Source organism: Fukomys damarensis, unplaced genomic scaffold, assembly GCF_012274545.1.
Source record: "Fukomys damarensis isolate Sample0158 unplaced genomic scaffold, DMR_v1.0_HiC HiC_scaffold_3, whole genome shotgun sequence".
Classification (NCBI taxonomy): domain Eukaryota; kingdom Metazoa; phylum Chordata; class Mammalia; order Rodentia; family Bathyergidae; genus Fukomys; species Fukomys damarensis.
Genome location: NW_022900915.1, coordinates 4,812,132 through 4,831,246, shown reverse-complemented (window position 1 = coordinate 4,831,246; position 19,115 = coordinate 4,812,132). Strand labels below are relative to the sequence as shown.

At 41.6% G+C, this 19,115-nt stretch overlaps 1 protein-coding gene across 8 annotated transcripts in view; it reads right to left on the bottom strand.

Annotated features, from left to right (window-relative positions):
• The window catches only part of Megf10 (multiple EGF like domains 10), a 323,793-nt gene that overhangs the window by 57,680 nt on the left and 246,998 nt on the right, over window positions 1-19,115 (bottom strand). For all 8 annotated transcript variants that reach the window (XM_033766476.1, XM_033766479.1, XM_010627214.2 and 5 more), the window contains exons 6-8: window positions 10,293-10,539; window positions 8,750-8,870; window positions 3,135-3,271 (exon numbers count right to left, since the gene is read on the bottom strand). In XM_033766476.1, the coding sequence (XP_033622367.1) occupies window positions 3,135-3,271; window positions 8,750-8,870; window positions 10,293-10,539 (505 nt within the window). The remainder of the gene's footprint in view (window positions 1-3,134; window positions 3,272-8,749; window positions 8,871-10,292; window positions 10,540-19,115) is intronic.

Sequence of the window (19,115 nt, the reverse complement as noted above, 5' to 3'; positions counted from 1 at the left end):
CAAATAATAACCTGGAATTGGAAAAATGAATAAACGTTGAGCAGAGATTAATTAAGAGAACACAACAGCAATTCCTAAACCACTGAAGTCACAGATTTGTTTTAATACCAATTTGGTTATGATGTTACGGAAGTGAGCGAGTACATAAGAGATGGCAGCTTCCTCTCTCCTTTGTCCTTTTAAGTACATCCCTCCCTACAGTGACCAGAATAGTGGGGCCAAATCACGTTCTTCATTAAACCTGGATTTGAGAGGTCAGCTGCCTGCCTTTCTAACATCTGGAACTGCTACCCCAGAGAACATATAAAAGGCCCTGGGAAGGAGCCAACTTTTCCAGGGTCCTAGAGACAGAACGAGTTCCTCTACTGAACACCAGTGCTTCCCTCCCTGCATGCCAGTCTGTACATAATTTCTGACTTTACCTCCTTTGCTCACACACATCTTCACTCTCAGGGAAACGGAACAGAGCAGTCGCAGCGCAGTCCCGGGATTCACCAGTTCCACTATCAATTTCCAGATTCCTTCATCCCTTCATCCAATCCTGAGCACCCATTCCCTGCACAAACCCACTCTAGGTAAAGGCCTTGGAATAATATTGGGAAAACGCCATCAACACTAGGAATGCTTTTGTGACGTCTTCAGAAGACCTCTGTGAGGGTGTGGCACCCACCCTCTTCACTGGTACTTGGCTGTACCACATCACCTTTTCTCACCCATAAAATCCCTTTTGAGCTTCCCACAAACCCCAGACCGCCAGTGGCCATTCCCCACGTGCAGCTCTGCCAGCGTACAAGGGTCTGTTTTGTTGTTTTGCTCCTCTGCAGCTGGCAGGGCTGTCCCACATCCTGGAAATGTTTTACGGCAGCTGTCTGTGGTGGTATCTTCTCCTTGGGCGGCATCCTTCACTCTGTTCTGATCTCAGAGATCAAGTGATCCTGACTTCTCAAGCAAAGCAAAGGAACAAGTTAAGAGCTCAGACTGCAAGGCGTCCTCCCCCTCATGTCCTGCCGCAAGCTGCCCACAGCTACGCATTGTTTTCTTTCATGGTGGCAAGTGTGCGTTGTCGCTGTGCGTGGGTGAGCACGCTAACTCCAGAACCCAGCTGGGCTAACAGCCGAAGAGGAGGCTCGTGTCATCATCGCCATGGAGGGGTCAGAAAGTAACAGTTACAAGAGCAATAAGAGAGAAGAAGACAGCCTCTTTGTTCCCCTACTCTTCCTCTGCCTCTTTACCCTCCTCACCTCCAATCTAAAATTTACCTGAGAGTTAGCAATTACACCCTGTAATTGGAATATGAACTTACTGTCCTTGTAAGTCTGTTGTTTCTGTGTTGCCTTTAATTTGAAACTTAATCCCTAAAGGGCAGTAAAATAGTTATACTGAAATCTTTATAGCCCAATAATTGAATAGAAATCATTATTTTGGATTTTGCATGATCTCATGCCTCGCCTGTCTTGACTTATTTTTCTATTACAAGATGTTATCTGGATCCTGAAATCATCCAATGATCTTGTCTACCCGAAACACAACCAAAATTAGGATGTTGGTCAAAAAACAACTGAGTGGCCCATTTACATGTTATAAAAACTATATATTAAATGTGTTACTAACTCATAGCATCAAAAAATTAAAAGAAAATTTATAATTATAATAGCAAAACATAAGAAAGCCTCTAAAAATTAATTAGGTACTACTAATAAAGACTTTGTAAATAGGGGAGGGTGGAGGGGGTAAAGGGAGGGCAGGGGAATGGGGAAAAAAATGAGAACCAAGACCTGTGTGTAAAGGTACAAGATCCCAATGATGAATGTAATTGTACTGTGTACCTAAAATGTACCAATAAACTCAATGAAAAAAAAAAGACATAGAAAGAAATTGAGGAAAAAGGTGAAAGGAATTTTTTTCATAGATGTGCTCATAGATATTTACTCAAATGATAATCACATATTTGCAGCTCATAGAAATCACTCAAGTATAATAGCTTATGTATAAGGTCCAGTACTGCTCTGAAAGCTTTAATGTACTAACTTATTATTCCCTATCACAATGCCAGAGGAAAATATGATTACAGATGTTTTCTAGGACATACTGGCCTAACCCAGGTCCCCAAATCCTTGTTTTTAAGCATTATACCCTTCTGTCTCCAGTCTTTTCTTTCATTCTACATGCGCACTCAGTGAGCTTGAGTATCCATCCTTCCACGATGGAACTGATTAAGAGCAAATTAGAAGGACAGTGAGCAGACCCCTCCAAAGTACAGTGGACCCCTGACTTGTGAAAGAGGGCTGGTCATAACTCAAGTTGGTCAATGGAGGCTCAGGCTCCTCTCCACAGCCTTCAAAGTCTCTCTCCTGTACACAGGCAGATGTGTCCTTAGGGAGGCATTGGCTCAGGATTTCTCAACCCCACACAGGACAGGATGCTGTCATGTTCCTTCCAGAACTCTTTAAATGTTAAACCTGCATCCAAGACCATCTGGAAGCACAAGTGGCTGGCATTTGGGCCCTTACTCAGGACTCCAGTTGCAAGTTAAAACTAAAATTCAGTTTGTTCACCTGTCAGGCAAGTTGTCACTCCAGGGTCCACTGTAACAGTTTACCCTCCTATGGCATAAGGACTACAACAACACGATACCCTGTTACCTCTATTTCATGTGCATCAGAGAACCCTGAAGTCCCAGGCAATCTCAAACAGTTATCACCACACAGCATAATATAACATACTGACTAATATTCTTACCCGAAGTGAAATCATAAGAAGCTAACTTTATACTCTTTAAAAGTACCTAGGTCCACACCCCATTTTTAAACCAATCTATCCAAAAACACTTAAAATGGGAATGACAATCCTAACTACTCAAATTTTCAGAACAACGCACCCACTGTGGGTTCTGAAGAGCAAACATATTGCATTGTTTTCTCAGTGCTTCCTCTGTCTTCACCATTGCTGTCTGTGACCCAGTTCTACACGGTGAATTAGAACAGAATCTTTCAAACATAGGGACATTTCATAGGTGCTTCTGGGACACTATGCATAATTACAGGCACAAGACATTGAAGATTCTCCCCAAGCCCCTCCAAGCTTTTCTCTCACGTCATTACAAACGGTCAGAAAAACACCAGAGCATCCCTCACCGTTCTCCCGTGTATCCTGGACTGCAATGACATTGGCCTGTGGCAGCGTCGCATGTCCCTCCATTATGGCACTGACATTCTTGGGAACAGTTCTTTCCAAAGCGACCCTCCGGGCAAGGCTGACCACAGACTGTGCCCTGCATTCAAAGAGACTTGGAAAATTAGATGGGCCTCCAGCCAGAAAAGGACCTAAGGAAAGAGACAAAAAGAAAGGACACAGAAAGGAAAGGAGGGGATAGGAAAGGGGCTGCAAGAAAATTAGATTAAGAGAATTTTAGAACACAAGCACTGTTCATCACCTGAAAATGTTAGAAATTTTAGATGGACTTATTTCCTTTGTAAGTCCAGATCTCAAGATACATTCAAATACAGCAAAATTGTAATCATGAGAAAATTTAAAGAAGCAAGCATAAAATAAAGTTACATCAAATCATTATGGCAATCTAAGGAATTTATAAATCCTCCTAAGTGTTCTTTCTGTGTCTTAGATACACAATAAATCAACGGTACTTACTGAGTATCTGTTACACAAATGGCAGCATCTGGTGCAAATGGAATATAGAATGTTCTACCATATGTTCTAGAAAAAAGGCACATGATCTCTGACTTCGTCTCTTAAAATATACCATCACGTACGAGTAAAATTCTGTGTACCTGAGTTAACAACATTGATGAGAAATTCTCTATAGGAAGGAATCTAGACATTTATTTCACAAGAAAAAGACTTACTTTCAGTAGGTTCATATGAAAGTTTATTTTCCGGGGGGGAATAAAACCAAGAGAGAAAGTTGGGTGTTTCTCTTCAGCTGAGAGGCCATCCATCCTTTCTAGTTCAGTCACTATATTTATCACAGTCTTACGTGAATAAGAATAAGACACTATACCAAGAAGTCAGTGAGATACTTTACTATTTTCTACCTCACTAAGGTACAAAACTTGTAGTTTTGGGTTATTGGAGTTATAATTATTGGGGCATTTATTGGAGGAATTTATCAGATTATAATTAGAGCAAACAACTTATTCCACAAAACAGGGATAGTTTTTCTAATGCTCTGAAGTATCAGAAAAGCATTCTCCTCCTTCTACCTAAAATACAGCAGACTGTGAATACTCTGAAATTGGAGGCCAGCAAACACCAGATGGATTTGTAAATGTTTATTCTGGATAGCATAAGAAAATACATTTCTGTAACTACTGGCTACCCACAAAGGCAGTTGGTGTGCTAATTAAGTCCCTTCTGGTGGTTCCTCGCCGTCTGTAAACAGAGAAATTTCGCCCACAGACTCTTGGAACCGAAAAAGCCCTTGAGAGACTTAACTGAGAATCATCGATGGGCCAGACAGAGTGCTAAGCACTGAGAATTAGCACGTAAGGACCCAGTTCCCAATTAGTTCACAAGGCAGTGAGGGGGACAAGTGGAAAAATCAGCTCCAATTCTTCCTTTACTTACTTAGTGTAAGGTGCAAGGTGACAACTTGATGAAGATCAGCACATAGTGAGCTGGGTTTTCATGCAAATGTGCACCATCAGGCCTGTTTCTAACAACCCATGATGGTTCCACGCAGTTCACAGGGACACAGTTGAAATATTATTTATGAACAAAGACTAATGTGAGCGAGCATCTTTAAAGAAACATTATTTCTATTAGTTGAAGTATGCTTGTGTGTATACCTAATAGGAATACATGTTTATCTTTGAAAAATGCCTAAAATGAGAGCACAAATATAATGTAATAAGGGACAACTGTAAGTTGCAAGCTCAGCTACACAGAGGAAAAACAATGGCCTCAAGCACTACTGAGAAACCTCTGTGAAGGTTAGGGCTCCAGTGCCCAGAGGACGTGGTGGACGGCAGGCTCCATGGACCCAGGGAGGGTCCTTCTGTCTGTCTACTTCCTGCTGTCATGGTCCAGACCCATCATCTTACAACAGGACCACTCCATCTGAGAAGAAAGAAAGCTGCAACCGGAAGAAGAGTCGGCTCACAAATAGCCTCACAAGACACCCCTAGGAGTAGAACATCTGCTGTTCCTCATCTGAACAGCACAGGCATCTCTGGACACTGCCAGGCCAGCAGTGCTTTCCCCTGTGAAGGACCAGCCAAGAACCTGCTCTGGTAAAAGGGTGAATATAGGAAATGAAAGAAAAATGAGAGTCAAAGACAGTCTGGTATTTCTACCTTAGGTAACGAAGTGCTAAATTTCACTCAGATAAAAGAGGAAGTGGACGTGGAGGGAGCACGCCTGTAATCCCAGAATTCTAAGAGCCATGGCAGGAGGATTCAGGCTTAAAGCGAGCCCAGGCAATCGAGCAACTTAGTCAAGCCCAGTCTCAGAATAAAAACCGAAATAAGTAGATAAGGACGGGAATGTAGCTCCGTGGGAAAGCACGGGGTTCAGTCTCTAGCGGCACAAAATTAAAAAGTGACGGAAGAGGAATGGCTGTGAGCAAGGCTCAGCCATACGACAAGTTTGGCTTTGATAACAGTAACTTTGCTGGGCCTTCTGGAATGAGCTCAGTGCTCCTGCAACAGGTTCCCTGTTCGTTTGCCTCATCCTCAGGTGTTCAGTAAGGAGCTGTCTCCTTTTGACTCCGATGTCTTATGGAATTTCTTCATGTTTTCCTTCTGGGCTCAGACTTCGGCCATCTTACAGTTCTGACCCTCGCTGTAGGTGTTCGCGGTACAGTCGCCTTGACATCGTGAACTCTGCCACACTTCCCAAGACCACCCTCGGTAAGCAGACTCCAGGGCTCCTCTGCTCCAGATCCTCAATACACAGAAGTTCCAGGCCATTTCACCTCCACATCTGGCTATGGAGACTCCAGCTTAGGCACAGCCCAGTGAGACACTGTCTTTGTGTCTTTTGGGCATCAAGGTTGTGCTATTTATCAGATGGTGACAAATACACATTTAAGCTCAGGGAAGGTAAGACCAAGACTTGGCGAAATCAGCAGTTGGTTGCACAAGTCATGGAGTTGCATAAAATTTTTAGAGAGGATTTATAGTGAGAAAAGAGAAGAAGGATAAAGCAGAAAGCTAGGAAATGCCATAATGAAGTGGTACACAGAAGAAAGAGGGTTCAGGAAAAGAGATCTGTAATAAGAGAAGTAAGACAGAGGGCTATTAGAGGAGTGAAAGACAGAGGTCAAGGAGGGGAAGAGAGCGATCAACAAAGTCACACCTTTGGAGAAGTGAAGCAGAGTGAAAACAGAAGCGTTCTCAGAGGGTCTGGCCAGTAAGAAGCCACTTGTCACCTTGGAAACCAGCAGAGATAGGTGATAACGAAGCAAACTGCTCTTTCAACTAGACTTGTTACTGAAGAAAACGGACATCGGTCGTTCACTGCTCTCAACCAACCCAGAGAGATAAGAACCAACATCATTTCCTGCTTCCAGGTAAGTCTAATTAGTAAATGCTTCAACACCGAGTATTTCACACAGTGGGAGAGCACTGAGCCTGTGACAGTGTTACATAAAGAAAAGGTGTTAGGGCGAAATTTGGGAAATGTAATGAGCTTCAGTTTGCTATTGTATTACTACACCAAGTTCTCTGAGAAGTTCTGCAGTGTGACCTACTTCCATGCTTCTCCAGATTTATATGATTGGATGAAGTTTTTCACACAACATTTAATTTGTTGAGAATTGTTCTAAAAAAAAATAATAGGAACCATTCTAGGCAACAGAGACATGGCAGCAGGTATCACAACCCCCAATTTGAAACTATACTACAAAGCTACTGTGATAAAAACAGCATGGTACTGGCAAAGGAACAGACCTGAGGATCAGTGGAAGATGCAGAAACAACTCCAGACATGCTCAGCTACCTCATCTTTGACAAAGGAGCCAACCACCCTCACTAGACGAACAATAGCCTCTTTAATAAATGGTGTTGGAAAAACTGGCTTTCAACCTGACAAAGATTAAAACTAGACTGCTATCTTTCATCATGCACTAAACTAAAATCCAAGTGGATTAAAGATCTAGATATTAAAACAGAAACACTAAACTTGTTAGAAGGTAAGTTAGGTAGAACTCTCAAAGACATTGCCTTAGGAAAAGACTTTATGAACAAATCCTCAGTAGCACAGGAACTAGCAGGAATAATCAACAACTGGGATCTCATCTTATTACAAAGCTTCTTCACTACAGGAGAAACCACCAACAGAGCTAAGAGACAACCTACACTGTGGGAAAACAAATTTTATGAGCTATTCCTCAGAAAGAGGTTTACTATCTAGAATGTATAAAAACTCAAAACAATTAGACCCCCAAATATAAATGTGCATCTGAATTCAATTCAAAAATGTGCCTCAAATAAACATATGAAAAAATGTTCCACATCACTGGTCATTCAAGAGATGCAGATGCAAATAACACTGAGATTCCACCTCACTTCAGAAAGAATGGCTGCTATCATAACATCAACCAACAACAAATGCTGGGGGTGCAGTTGTGGGGAGAAAGGAACCCTTCTCCATTGCTGGTGGGAGTGCAGACTGGTGCAACCACTGTGGAAATCAATATGGAGATACCTCAAATAGCTAGGATTAGAGGTCTCATTTGACCCAACAATTCCTTTGCAGGGTATCTTCTGCAAAGAATTAATAGAATCATACCACAGTGATATATGCTCACCCATGTCTATAGAGGCACAGTTTGTAATAGCTAAAATTTAAAAATAGCCCAATTGCCCATCCACTGGAGATTGGATGAAGAAAATGTGGGTTTTTTAAAAAATAAAATGGAGTACTACTCAGCCATAAAGAGCGAGAAACTAGAGACATTTGTAGCTAAAAGGATGCACACTGAGGCCATACTCTTAAGTGAAATAAATAGGACACACGTGTAAATATTCTCTAAATGTGCAAATAAGGATCAAAATGTATAATTGATAATGTGAAATAGGAAGAAAAGGGCTAAAGGGGAAGTGGGATAGGTGGGGGAAAGGAAAGAAGGAAATGGAATTAATGTGAGAAAAAGCAAACAAAGTCTTTGTCATTAGAGAGGGGTGGAGGGGCAGAGGAATGGGGAAAAAATAAAAACCAAGACAGATTACACAAAGGTACAAATTTCCAATGATGAATGTCATTATATTGTGTACCTAAAATGTACCAATGAAAAAATAACCAATGGACATAATTATGAACATGGTTATTAAATAATCCCAGTATTTATCAGCTGTGCTATCATTTTATCACTAGGGAAAAATGCAGGACAGAGGGTCACTCTGTTCCAGGAGGATCCTCCACACACTTCAAGTCCAGGCCTAAATCCCTCTCTGCTTTCTCTGGACACAGGATATTAGTTTTAAAATGGCTGTGTATTTCCAATTTTGGAATCTTTATACATCATTGCTGCTGCCTTTTGTACAAAATTCTTCACATGAAGCCAGGGGTGGTGGCGCACGCCTGTAATCCCAGCACTCAGGAGGCTGAGACAGGAGGATCGCTGTGAGTTTGAGTCCAGTCTGGGCTACATAGTGAGTTCTAGGTCAGTCTCACCTACATAGTGAGACCCTGTCTCAAAAAACAAAAAAAAGTCTTCACATGGTATTCGCTTGAGTGACCTGGAGTGCATGACTCCGGGAGCGGAGGGTGTGGGGGGAGGGAAGCTTACCATCCAGCCCGAAGGACAGGAGCATTCTCCAGTGACGTGGTGACACACTCCTCCGTTTTGGCAGGGGCACCTCTGCTCACACTGTGGACCGTGTTTGCCAGGGGGACAAAGATCCTCACAGCTGAGGGATTAAAGTGTGACACAGGACACCATTATTTACCCAATTACGTGGTCCTCAGGTCCACAGACACACTTGCACCCATGGCCCTAAGAGAGACAAGATTTCCCCGTTCGATGATTATTTAATTAACAACCAGGGCATTTATCATATGGACCGCAATGTTTTGGAGGAACCACCCAGTCTGTCCCTTTGTTTTGGGGTACTTTCTAAGAAAACAATTTCAGTTTGAAGAAAATCTATTCTATCTGAGAAGATCCTTTTTGTAAAATGGCCAAATCACCACTCACTGGTGGCAAGAACTTTGCACATAACCCTTATAAGCCCACTTGTGCCACAGTTAAGTCTGCTTTTCTGTGTCTGTTCTAGTTTCAAAGAAAATCAGAACATTTGCAAATTACCCGCTGGGTGGACACATTTGTCCGAATCAGCTTTCAGCGCTTCTCCCGGCTGACAAGCCTCCCTTCCTGCAGCCCCTAGGTCGGATGGCTGTCTTCTCTAAACCTTTGCCTCTTTTGCTCCCCTGTGAAATGGCTCCTAGTTTCCCACAGCCCTATTCAGTTGTGGCCTCCATAAAAAGCAATATTAACAATTAAACAGTTTGAGGCGATGATCATCCATCCTTTTGAAAATCAGGGCCTTCTAGGCTAATTCAGTTTCTTCTTTAGCTCTACTTTATGCACAGTAACACGGTTGGCAGGAAGTATTTACCTAATCAGGTGACTTTTTTTCAAGTTTCAGTTCTGAGATTTATAAATATAATTTTCCCAGTAAGGAAACAAGATTTTTCTCTCTTAATTGTTTTTGTGGTGAATTCTGCCTCTTATTCTGTTTGCTAGTAGAAGCAAATTGAAGAATCTCCCTTTTCCCCAAGATAAACAAACCAATGGGGATTGAGTAGCTGCTTCAAAGGTCCCCAGAAAAAATTAAAAACTATGCGCACATGACCTGTCCATTTTTCCCATATGTATCTTGATAGTAACAAAGCAGCATGCATAACTCTGGCCGTCAAGCAACCCAAGCAATCTTTGTGATCTTACATGGACCGTATAACATCTTCCTTTTCTGAGACCCTAACCCACCCTGCTTTATCCCGCGAATGAACTGAAACAGCGGGACGGTGTGGTCCATGAACACCCAGCGGTACAGAATGACTACAGTTATGGTGGATTCACAGCATCCTGACACTTTCCACCTGGTGACCCGGCCCTTCCATTCTGACCGGGTTCTAGCAGCTGAGGGCCGAACGGCAGGAGGACCTTGGGGCCATCACTGCTCGGCCCCCTGTCTGTGTTTACAGCCCGTGCCCACCCGTTGCTCGTCGGGCTGCCACGGAAACAGAGGCACAAGGAGCGCGGTGGCGGCGGTGACGTGGCCGTGAGAGCAGGTGGGCTCCGGCCACTGCCGGGCGCAGGCGTCACTCACAAGGCCCCGGTGTACCCCGGTGGGCACCGGCACTCCCCCGTGACGTGGTCGCAGCTGGCTCCGTTCTGGCACTGGCATCTCTGGTGACACTCGTTCCCGTAGCTGCCCTGCTCGCAGCGGTCTTCACAGCGCCAGCCGCGGAAGCCTGCGGCACAGTGGCAGGCCCCCGTGATGGGGTTGCACAGAGCCCCGTTTTTGCACTGGCACCGGCTGCTGCAGTGAGGCCCCCAGTGATCGCCATCGCACGCTGAGGTGGGGAGAGAAACAGACGGTGGTGTCAGGGCGCAGGGTGGACTGTGGCGAGCTGAGCAGAGCCAGCTTTCCTCGCCACTCGGAGGGAGTGGGCAGGGGGGCCCGCATCGCCTCTCCTCAGTCAGCGCTGGCTCTGGCTCTAACCCACGGCGGCGCTGCAGCCTGAGGCTCAGCACCCACTGGGCCACATCCTGCGCTTCCACCGCTGAGGCTGAGAAACACGCTTTCCAGCTCCAAGCAGGGCTCGGCCTCTCCTGCACCTAGAGGACGGAGGGTGATGGGGCCGGAGTAATGAACGGTGCGCCCCAAAGGTTAGGGACAGACGATGCCCAGGCAGCCGGGAATGCTCAGCTCCTACAGCGAATTCCATGCACGCTGAGGGGTTTAGATCACATCCTGTGGACAACAGACTGGGAATAGAGGGTTTTAAGCGTGGAGACAAAGTGCAAATTTACCTCTTGCTATGTTTGAGAGACAGAGTAGGGAGAACAGCAATAGTTCAGACCAGGGCAGGGGACTGAACCGTGACAGTAAAGAGGGAGAGGGGACCCAGAGGGGACCCAGAGCCAGGGCCACTAGGAAGCGGACTCACCCTGCTGTTGTCAAGAAAACTGCTGATCTGCTTTCAAGTTATCATCAAAATATGTGTGATTGGTAAGCCCAAGCCCCTCCCAAAGAGAACACAAGAAAGCCAGGCGTGGTGGTGCACACCTGTGATCCCAGTACTGGGGAGGCTGAGGCAGGATCCCTGTGAGTTGGAGGCCAGCCTGAGCTACACAGTGAGTGCAAGACCAGTCTGAATACACAGAGAGTCTCTCTCTCTCTCTCTCTCCCTCTCCCTCCATCTCTCTCTCTCTCTCTCTCTCTCTCTCTCTCTCTCTCTCTCTCTCAAAAAAACAGAAAGATAAGAAAACATTGGACAAATACCTTTAAATACAGTGACTTATTTCAGAAATAGAACAAACTCAAAACTGAAAATGAACAGCAAATCAAAAGATAACAGGCACATGAAACCCGGCAGGACAAAGTCATAAAATAACATGTGAAAAGGCCAGGGATTTAGCTCAGTGGTTCTGCTGCCTGCCTCGTAAGTGCAAGGACCTGAGTTCAATCCGTGGTACAAAAAAAAAAAAAAAATGAAAGATGTATTGAAAGCGCGCACAGCTTTGAAGAAAAGGCAGAAGGACTTCAAGGCCAGAGTCAAGGAGTGAGAAACGGGCAAGGGAGAAAACAGCTTCAATCGCATGTATTCTAAACAACACCTAGTGACGAGCAGTGCCAGCCAGTGGTGCTCCTATTTATTAACTAAACGGGACAAAAATCACTAGGGAAGATACATCCCCTCGAGAAGTCTTAGGATACTTGTTTTTATGACTTAAAAATCCCATTTTACAAAAAAAATTTAACTTCAAAAGACCTAGAACAAACTCTTGTAAAAAAAAATAATGATGGGTACATAGCAAACGACTCACTGGATCTGTCTTCCAATACTAGAATCTACTTTTCATTTCATAATGTTGAAAAGTTTAAGTAAATAAGTCTCTTTCTAATCAGCGTGGCTGTGGTCTCATCAGTATTTTAATAAACATAAGGTAAGACAACTTAAAACAATGAGAGAGATTTGTTGAGCCGAAAGCAGATCAAAAAAGCAATTACCCAAGAATTCACAACCTTCTTCGCAGAATAAGACTAGGTGGTAATTCCAAAATGAGACTTAAGTCTCATCTTATTCATATCAATTATTTCTTTTATTGCCTAAGGATATGGACACAGAGCTGTTTTTCAAAAAAAAAAAAAAATGTGTAACTCTTAATCCAGGACCTTAACAGGGAAAAAAAATCATTTTAAAAAATTACATGGTGTGTTCCTTTAGATCTTCACAGCTATGGCAGGCACAGAAAAGTTTAGCCTGTGTTTTTGTTGTTGTTGTTGTTGGGTTTTGTTTTTTTTTTTTTTGAGGATTCCAAAGTAAATTTGCAGTCTTTTGTAACCTGTTCCCTGGTTAATCAATCCTCAAGAGTAAAGAAAATCACCATTCCACCGAAGACAAATCTGCTACCCATAACTGAATCCTGTTTCCCTTTCCTTCCTCATAGTGTAGTCAACCTAATTGATTATGATCTTCAGTATTATAAAGGATCCTATTTTTTTTCTCACTGACTTTATTGGTACATTTTAGGTATACAGTACAGTTACATTCACCACTGGGATCGTGACCTTTACATGACAGGTCTCGGTTCTCATTTTTCCCCCTTAACCCTGCCCTCCCTTCACCCCCTCCACCCTTCCCTATTTACAAATACTTTTTTTCCATTTTTTTCATTTTCTCATGTTTTTTTTTCTTTTCCCTTATTTTCTTTCCCCTACCCTTCCCACTACCCCTACACCTTTAGCCCTATAAAGGATCTTATTCTCAGTACACAAATATGACATTGACCCTGTTCTTTTCTAAACTAAATATTATAACTACAGTACTTTTACTATTTTTCCAAAAGTTGTTCATTTTCAGTCATCGTCTTTTCTGAGCAGCTCTCCAAAGTTTCCATATCCCTTAGTCCAAGTTCAAGAAGCCTCCAACATTGAATTAAATACCTATCTGTGTTTCATGTTCAAAAGAAATTAGTTGACTGACAAAAAGACTAATAAAATTACCTTGATAGAGACATCGAGATCCTGTCAAAAACACTTGAAAATTCCAATAGGTCAGTATAGAGTTTCCTCTCACCCCCACCGTGACTCTGTGACCCGAGTAGGCCTGGGGCCTGTATGTTTCATGGAGTCTGCTTTATAACAACAGGAGAGTAGCAGAGAGAACAAGCAGGGGCACTGAAGGGCAGGACTGGCCATACCTCTTCACGGCCCTTTTCTACATCCCATTCAGCAATTGCCCAGAAGAGCAGCCGAGGAGAGACCAGTTCTATTTTGCAGGGTTAGACAAAACAACAACAACAGAAAGAAAAAAAAGAAAATTTTAAGACATCTCCTGTCAGACATCAGCACACACTGATAATCATTAGCATAGGAAAGGGGGCTTCAGGCTTTACAGGAAATATTATCATGCCTGCTGACATGGTTAATTTCCGGGCTATATGTAAGCACTTTGGCATGCTTTGAAGTGATAGCTTCCCTGCTTTGGGCTATATTTTCTTAAAAGGCCACTGATACACAGATCTCACAATGCAGAAACTGTTTCATCAGCACAGTCTATGCTGATATAGACATATATGACACAGAAGCCTGTGTTGAATTCAGGCACCACTGTGATATCCTTTCCTCTTTTTCATTTGTTATAGTTAACCTACTTCAACACATCCATTCTTAGCTGTATCTCGGGGTGTTACCCAATCTACAGTACAAAGAAAAGAATCAGCTTTTGTTCCGAATCCCCACAGATTCTGGGGTAGGCTGAGTTTGTCTAGACAAGAGGCAGATTTTATTCCTTAAATTAGTGAAAAATTTGACCTGTTATTCTCAATTCAAGTGTCGTATTTGATTGGTTTAGAAAGAGTGCAAACACACACCATCTGACATCTTTTAATTGACTTTTTAATCTCAAGGGGCAAGAGTATCACTCCACAAAAAAAGTAACTGGTTAGTCACTCCCACTGCTAACTTAGAGAAACAACTAACGAGCAAATAGCTTGAGTACCCTAAGACAGAAAAAAGGGAAGGAGCAAAACTTTATTTCAGCTTAAGTTGAATGGACCCTCAGGCCCGGGATTTAGCTCAGTGGTTCCACCGCCTGCCTTGCAAGTGCAAGGACCCAAGTTCAATCTCCGGTACCAAAAAAGAAAAAAAAGAAAAAAAAGAAAAGAAAGAAAGGACCCTAAATGCTAGTGAGTGAATGGTGACTCATTCTCAGCTTCTAGTCTCAACTCTCACTATACCAACAGCTGGGAATAGGCTCCCACATGAAATATGCCCTGATTTATGCAATGTTTCAAGAGACAACTTAATGAGGGTCTCGGTCAGGCACAGACAGCTTGCTCTAAAATAAGCACTCATAATAAGTTTGAAATAAAAGGAATTTTAAACTGCAGTATCAGAAGTACATAATCTATGCTCCAACTCTTGGTGGAAATCAGCAAAGCACTAGAGCTTCCTAAAATGATGAACTCGTGCTGGAACCTTTATGACTACAGCCAGCAACCATAGTTACATTCATGGGCTGGGTAATTCATTCAGTTTAAATCTAGTAAGTACCTGCCATGTGCCAGAGCCAGAGCTCAAAGCAGAGCGGAAGAGCACTCATTTCTAGAAGATGTTAGCTTCATGAGACAGACATCAAGTTAGTAGGAACTAAAATATGTTTAATGAGTAATAAAGGAAGGGTATGGGAGAGGTACGATGGGAGAGGCAGGAATGATAATTAACAAATATCAAGGTATTAAAGAAAGCTCCCCAGCTAAAGTGTGTGTAAGCTAAGAGTTTTAAAATAGGACATCAAGGTGTGAGAGGGTTGGGATCGGCAGGAGGTATTTAATTCAGACAGAATGATAAATATAATAGCCAAAGGGTCCATGAATCCCATTTGGGCTTCTACACAATTGCAGTAAGGCCCTTCTCATGGCCCTAGAAATACACAGAGTTAGGTAGAGATGGAGAGACAGTAGACCCTTCCCTCTCTCCATCAGGCCTCCCCGTCTTTCAAAAGCAGCCAGGAGTCTCTTGTTCCTCAGGTACATTTCTGAGATCCAATCAAAGATGCTCCCTGAAAACTGCATCATCCATTTTTATGTCATTCACTTCACACTTAGATCATAGTTTTTATGTACATTTGCCTGTCTTGTATCTTCCAAATGAAAATGAAATACGTAGATAATAAGACACATATCTTTCAGTATCTTAGTAGTTGTGAACACATTTCATACAAACACATTGTAATGATCACCTGGTAACAGTGATGGTTAGATGCTTTTTGATTTCATGGATGTTAATACTTGGTAAATCTGTGCACGTTAAGTCAGGAGTAGAATCTAACACTAATGAGACTGATAATCCTCCTCTCATAATGCAGAAACCAGCATTCTTATACAGTACTACTGAAGAGTAAATTTTTTTTTAATCATATCTTTTTTAGAGATGATTCTGGCAAAATTTAACCAAAAGCCTCTTATCCATAATTTTTTGAAGTAAATAAGCATATATGTATTTAAGAATAATAGACTGAAGTCACTAATAATACTTCTGTGCCCACAGATCCTATTCTAAACATTACAGATGGATTAATTCTGAATGATTCTATGTAATCTGTTGTCCTTATTTTATAGATGAAGAAATTGAGATTTAGTTGATTTGATCAAAGTCACACAGTAGTAAGGGGTTAAGCACAGACTGCCTGTATCCAGAGTCTGCATTCTAAACCACTATATTTAAGTCCCTCCACAGCTTAAGAATGTTTATCTCAGCACTGTTTGTAATAACAAAAACTTGGAAACAACTTAATTTTCTAATAATAGGGAACTGGTTGAAAGAATATATAATTATGCAACGTAAGATTATTAAAAGTCATATTATAAAAGAATATTTAATAAATTGAAAAAATGTTTGCAATAGCATATCTGTAAAAAGATTTAAAAAGCACTATGCCCACATTATACAATGTAGCAGACTACTGAAGAGAGCCAGATGAAACTGTCATTAACTGAAATAAAATATGGCCAAATATCAGCAATTGCTTGTGGATGAACCTATTATCTGGGGGCCACAAGAGAAGAGAGGAGAATAAGAAAGACGGAAAGACCGGGACATCGAGGCCACCTACTACATCAGCTCTCTCTGGGTCTGGAGATTATGTAGGATTTTTAATTCATTTGGTTGAAGCAGATTTTCTAAAATTTCTACTATAAATAATATCCTTTTGGCAGTAGGAGAAAAGCAAGAAATAAGCTATCTGTTAAAATTTTTTGTATGTGCTCCACATTTGTCAGGACAAGTTCTGTACTCCATGCTTTGTGCACCTCTTTCTAGTCTTCACAGCAATTTGATGTGTTCTTTTTGGGTTGGTTTTTTTTTTTTTTTTTTTTTGGTACCAGGGATTGAACTCAGATCCTTGCGCTTGCAAGGCAGGCCACCGAACCACTGAGCTAAATCCCTGGCCCTTGATAAGTATTCTTATCACATGTAACACACAACAGATATTAAGGATTAGAACATTCAGGTAAAATGTCCAAAAACACTCAATTAATAATTGTTGGCATCAGCCTGATTCAAACCTAAAACCTTTGCCACACAAAAAAGAAAGCTCTTTTCATGAGGCATTCTGCAACTGGGACACCAACAGTATATGTTTTGGGTAAATAGAATATCCCACAATTATAGTTTGATCTATCACAACCAAACACAGCAGAGCAGAAAATGATAACAATTCACTGAGCAATGCTTTGGGGTTAATCAAACGCTTAATATAAGGAATAATGAAAACAGAACATTTTCTCCAGCGGTAACATAGAACATTCCTCAAAAGAAAAAATGAAATTAAGGAGATGGTCAGATTTGAAGAGCTTCTATAAGTTGACAATGACTTACTGTGGATAGAAAAATCTAGAAAGATCACCGTGAAAAGAGCTCTAATGTCATTGTCACCAGGAGTGCACAGGTCAGAAAACGACCTGTTGGACGCATAGCTACCATCCAAGAAATGTTAAATGGTAAATGAATGAAAGTGATTGTGAATGTGGAAAGCTAAAATTTTACAAGCAGGGAAATCAATAAAACCATTATAAAAAATTCAGGTACACTCTCTTCTTCTAACCTACTTCAAACCTTCATCTCAGTTTTCATGAAAAGGAAATGGAGATGGTGGTATGTGGGGGTGTGTACATGATAAGATATATTGAGTTTCTAACACACCTCAGGCTTCATATTAGGGACATTATGAAACTATTTTATTTAAAGCTTGCAATAATTTAATGAGCTAGTATAATTGCTCCAACACTTCCGTGTGCACAGCGGGCTCATTTGGTCAAAGTCACTTAGCATTCAAGTGGCAAAAGCAAGACATCAACCTAAACCTGTGAGTGCATGGCTGCCAGAGCTATGTACGATCCTCCCTCACGTCATGCTGACCTCCCAAGCAAGTGGTAGTCATCAACTACAACACCAGAATCAGGACAGATTAATAATTTCTGTTGGTTTTCAAAAGGGAAGATTCTAGAACAAAAGTCTCACACTTGTCTATCTGAGAAATACTTGTTTCCCCAAATGGAAGTTCTCAGGCCCTAAAGTTAGCAGCTGGTTGGTTCATCACAACAGTTTTGATACGAGATATCCCAATATGTCCAAGATCACATATGTGTTGAACAAAAGCGAGCATTAGGAAAAGTCTTTGAGCAGAGATGATCTAGTAAATCTCTTGTCTTGGTGTAGAGAACAGAATGAAAGGATCACCACCAAAGAAAAATGCCAGATTAAGAGGTACTCTGGAGAAAGGAATAAGGGCATATTAATGTATCGTCTCATCTGAGAACTTTTTCAGCTGGAATGCAGGGAGGAAAGGACAAAGTATTTTGTCCTTAGATAACATTTATCATTAAGAACAAAATTCCTCAATCACTAGCTGGCTCAAGGCCAGGTTATATGCATCTTGCATTAGATAGACTTGGCCTTTAATGAGCCATGTGTACTGAGGTATGGAAACTGGAGCTGGTCCCTGGCTTTTGTTATACCTGATTTTCTTTTTATAAAATGAAGATGGTGAAACACTAATAACACCAAAAGTACTGGTTGTTATGTGACATAGCATAGATTCAGTAGCAGCAGAGTTTTATCCTTCAGTGTGTACATAGGAACATCACATTCTAGGAAAAATAATGCCCAAACACCCTCCAGATGTATGTGAGACTAGAATAGCATACCTGACATTGGCCTGTGTTGTTTGTCTTTATGAATCATTTATGTGAAAAAAATGACAACTTGGTTCTCACAATGCAAGTGTCAAAAATAAAATTACCCAATAATTCTAAAACCAAGTCCTGGACCTTTCATCCACTGTTACAAAGCCAAATGGAAAAAGCTTAAGTCAGAAGTGAAACCCAGCACTACCTTATATCTGACTTTTTTTTTTTTTTTTTTTTTTTTTTTTTTTTGTACCAGGGATCTATCTCAGGTCCTTGTGCTTACAAGGCAGGCACCAGAACCACTGAGCTAAATCCCCAGCCCATATCTTACTCTTAATTGGCAATTAAAAACAGAACTTAGAAATATCCCGCTTGCTGATTATTGTATTTCCAGTTGTATATGCTTATATGTTAGGCACAAATGTAAAAGGGGAAAGAAAAAATACATTAATTTCTTACCAATATCTACCTTAGCATAACAGAAATAGCTTGCTATAAACAAAATCTAGAGAATCTTGCCAAATTAGTAGATACTGAACGATCCCACCAAGTAGATTTTGCCTGTCTATCTGGGCCCATAGTTCACCAAGACCACAAAAATAACTTTAATATAAATTTTGAACTATCAGATGTTTCTTTAAGACAGCTAGCTCAGATTGTAGAGCAACAGAGGTTTCTGGTTCTGCATACTTGTGTTATATCTAAGTATCCTTAGATGAACTGAAAAGGTCAG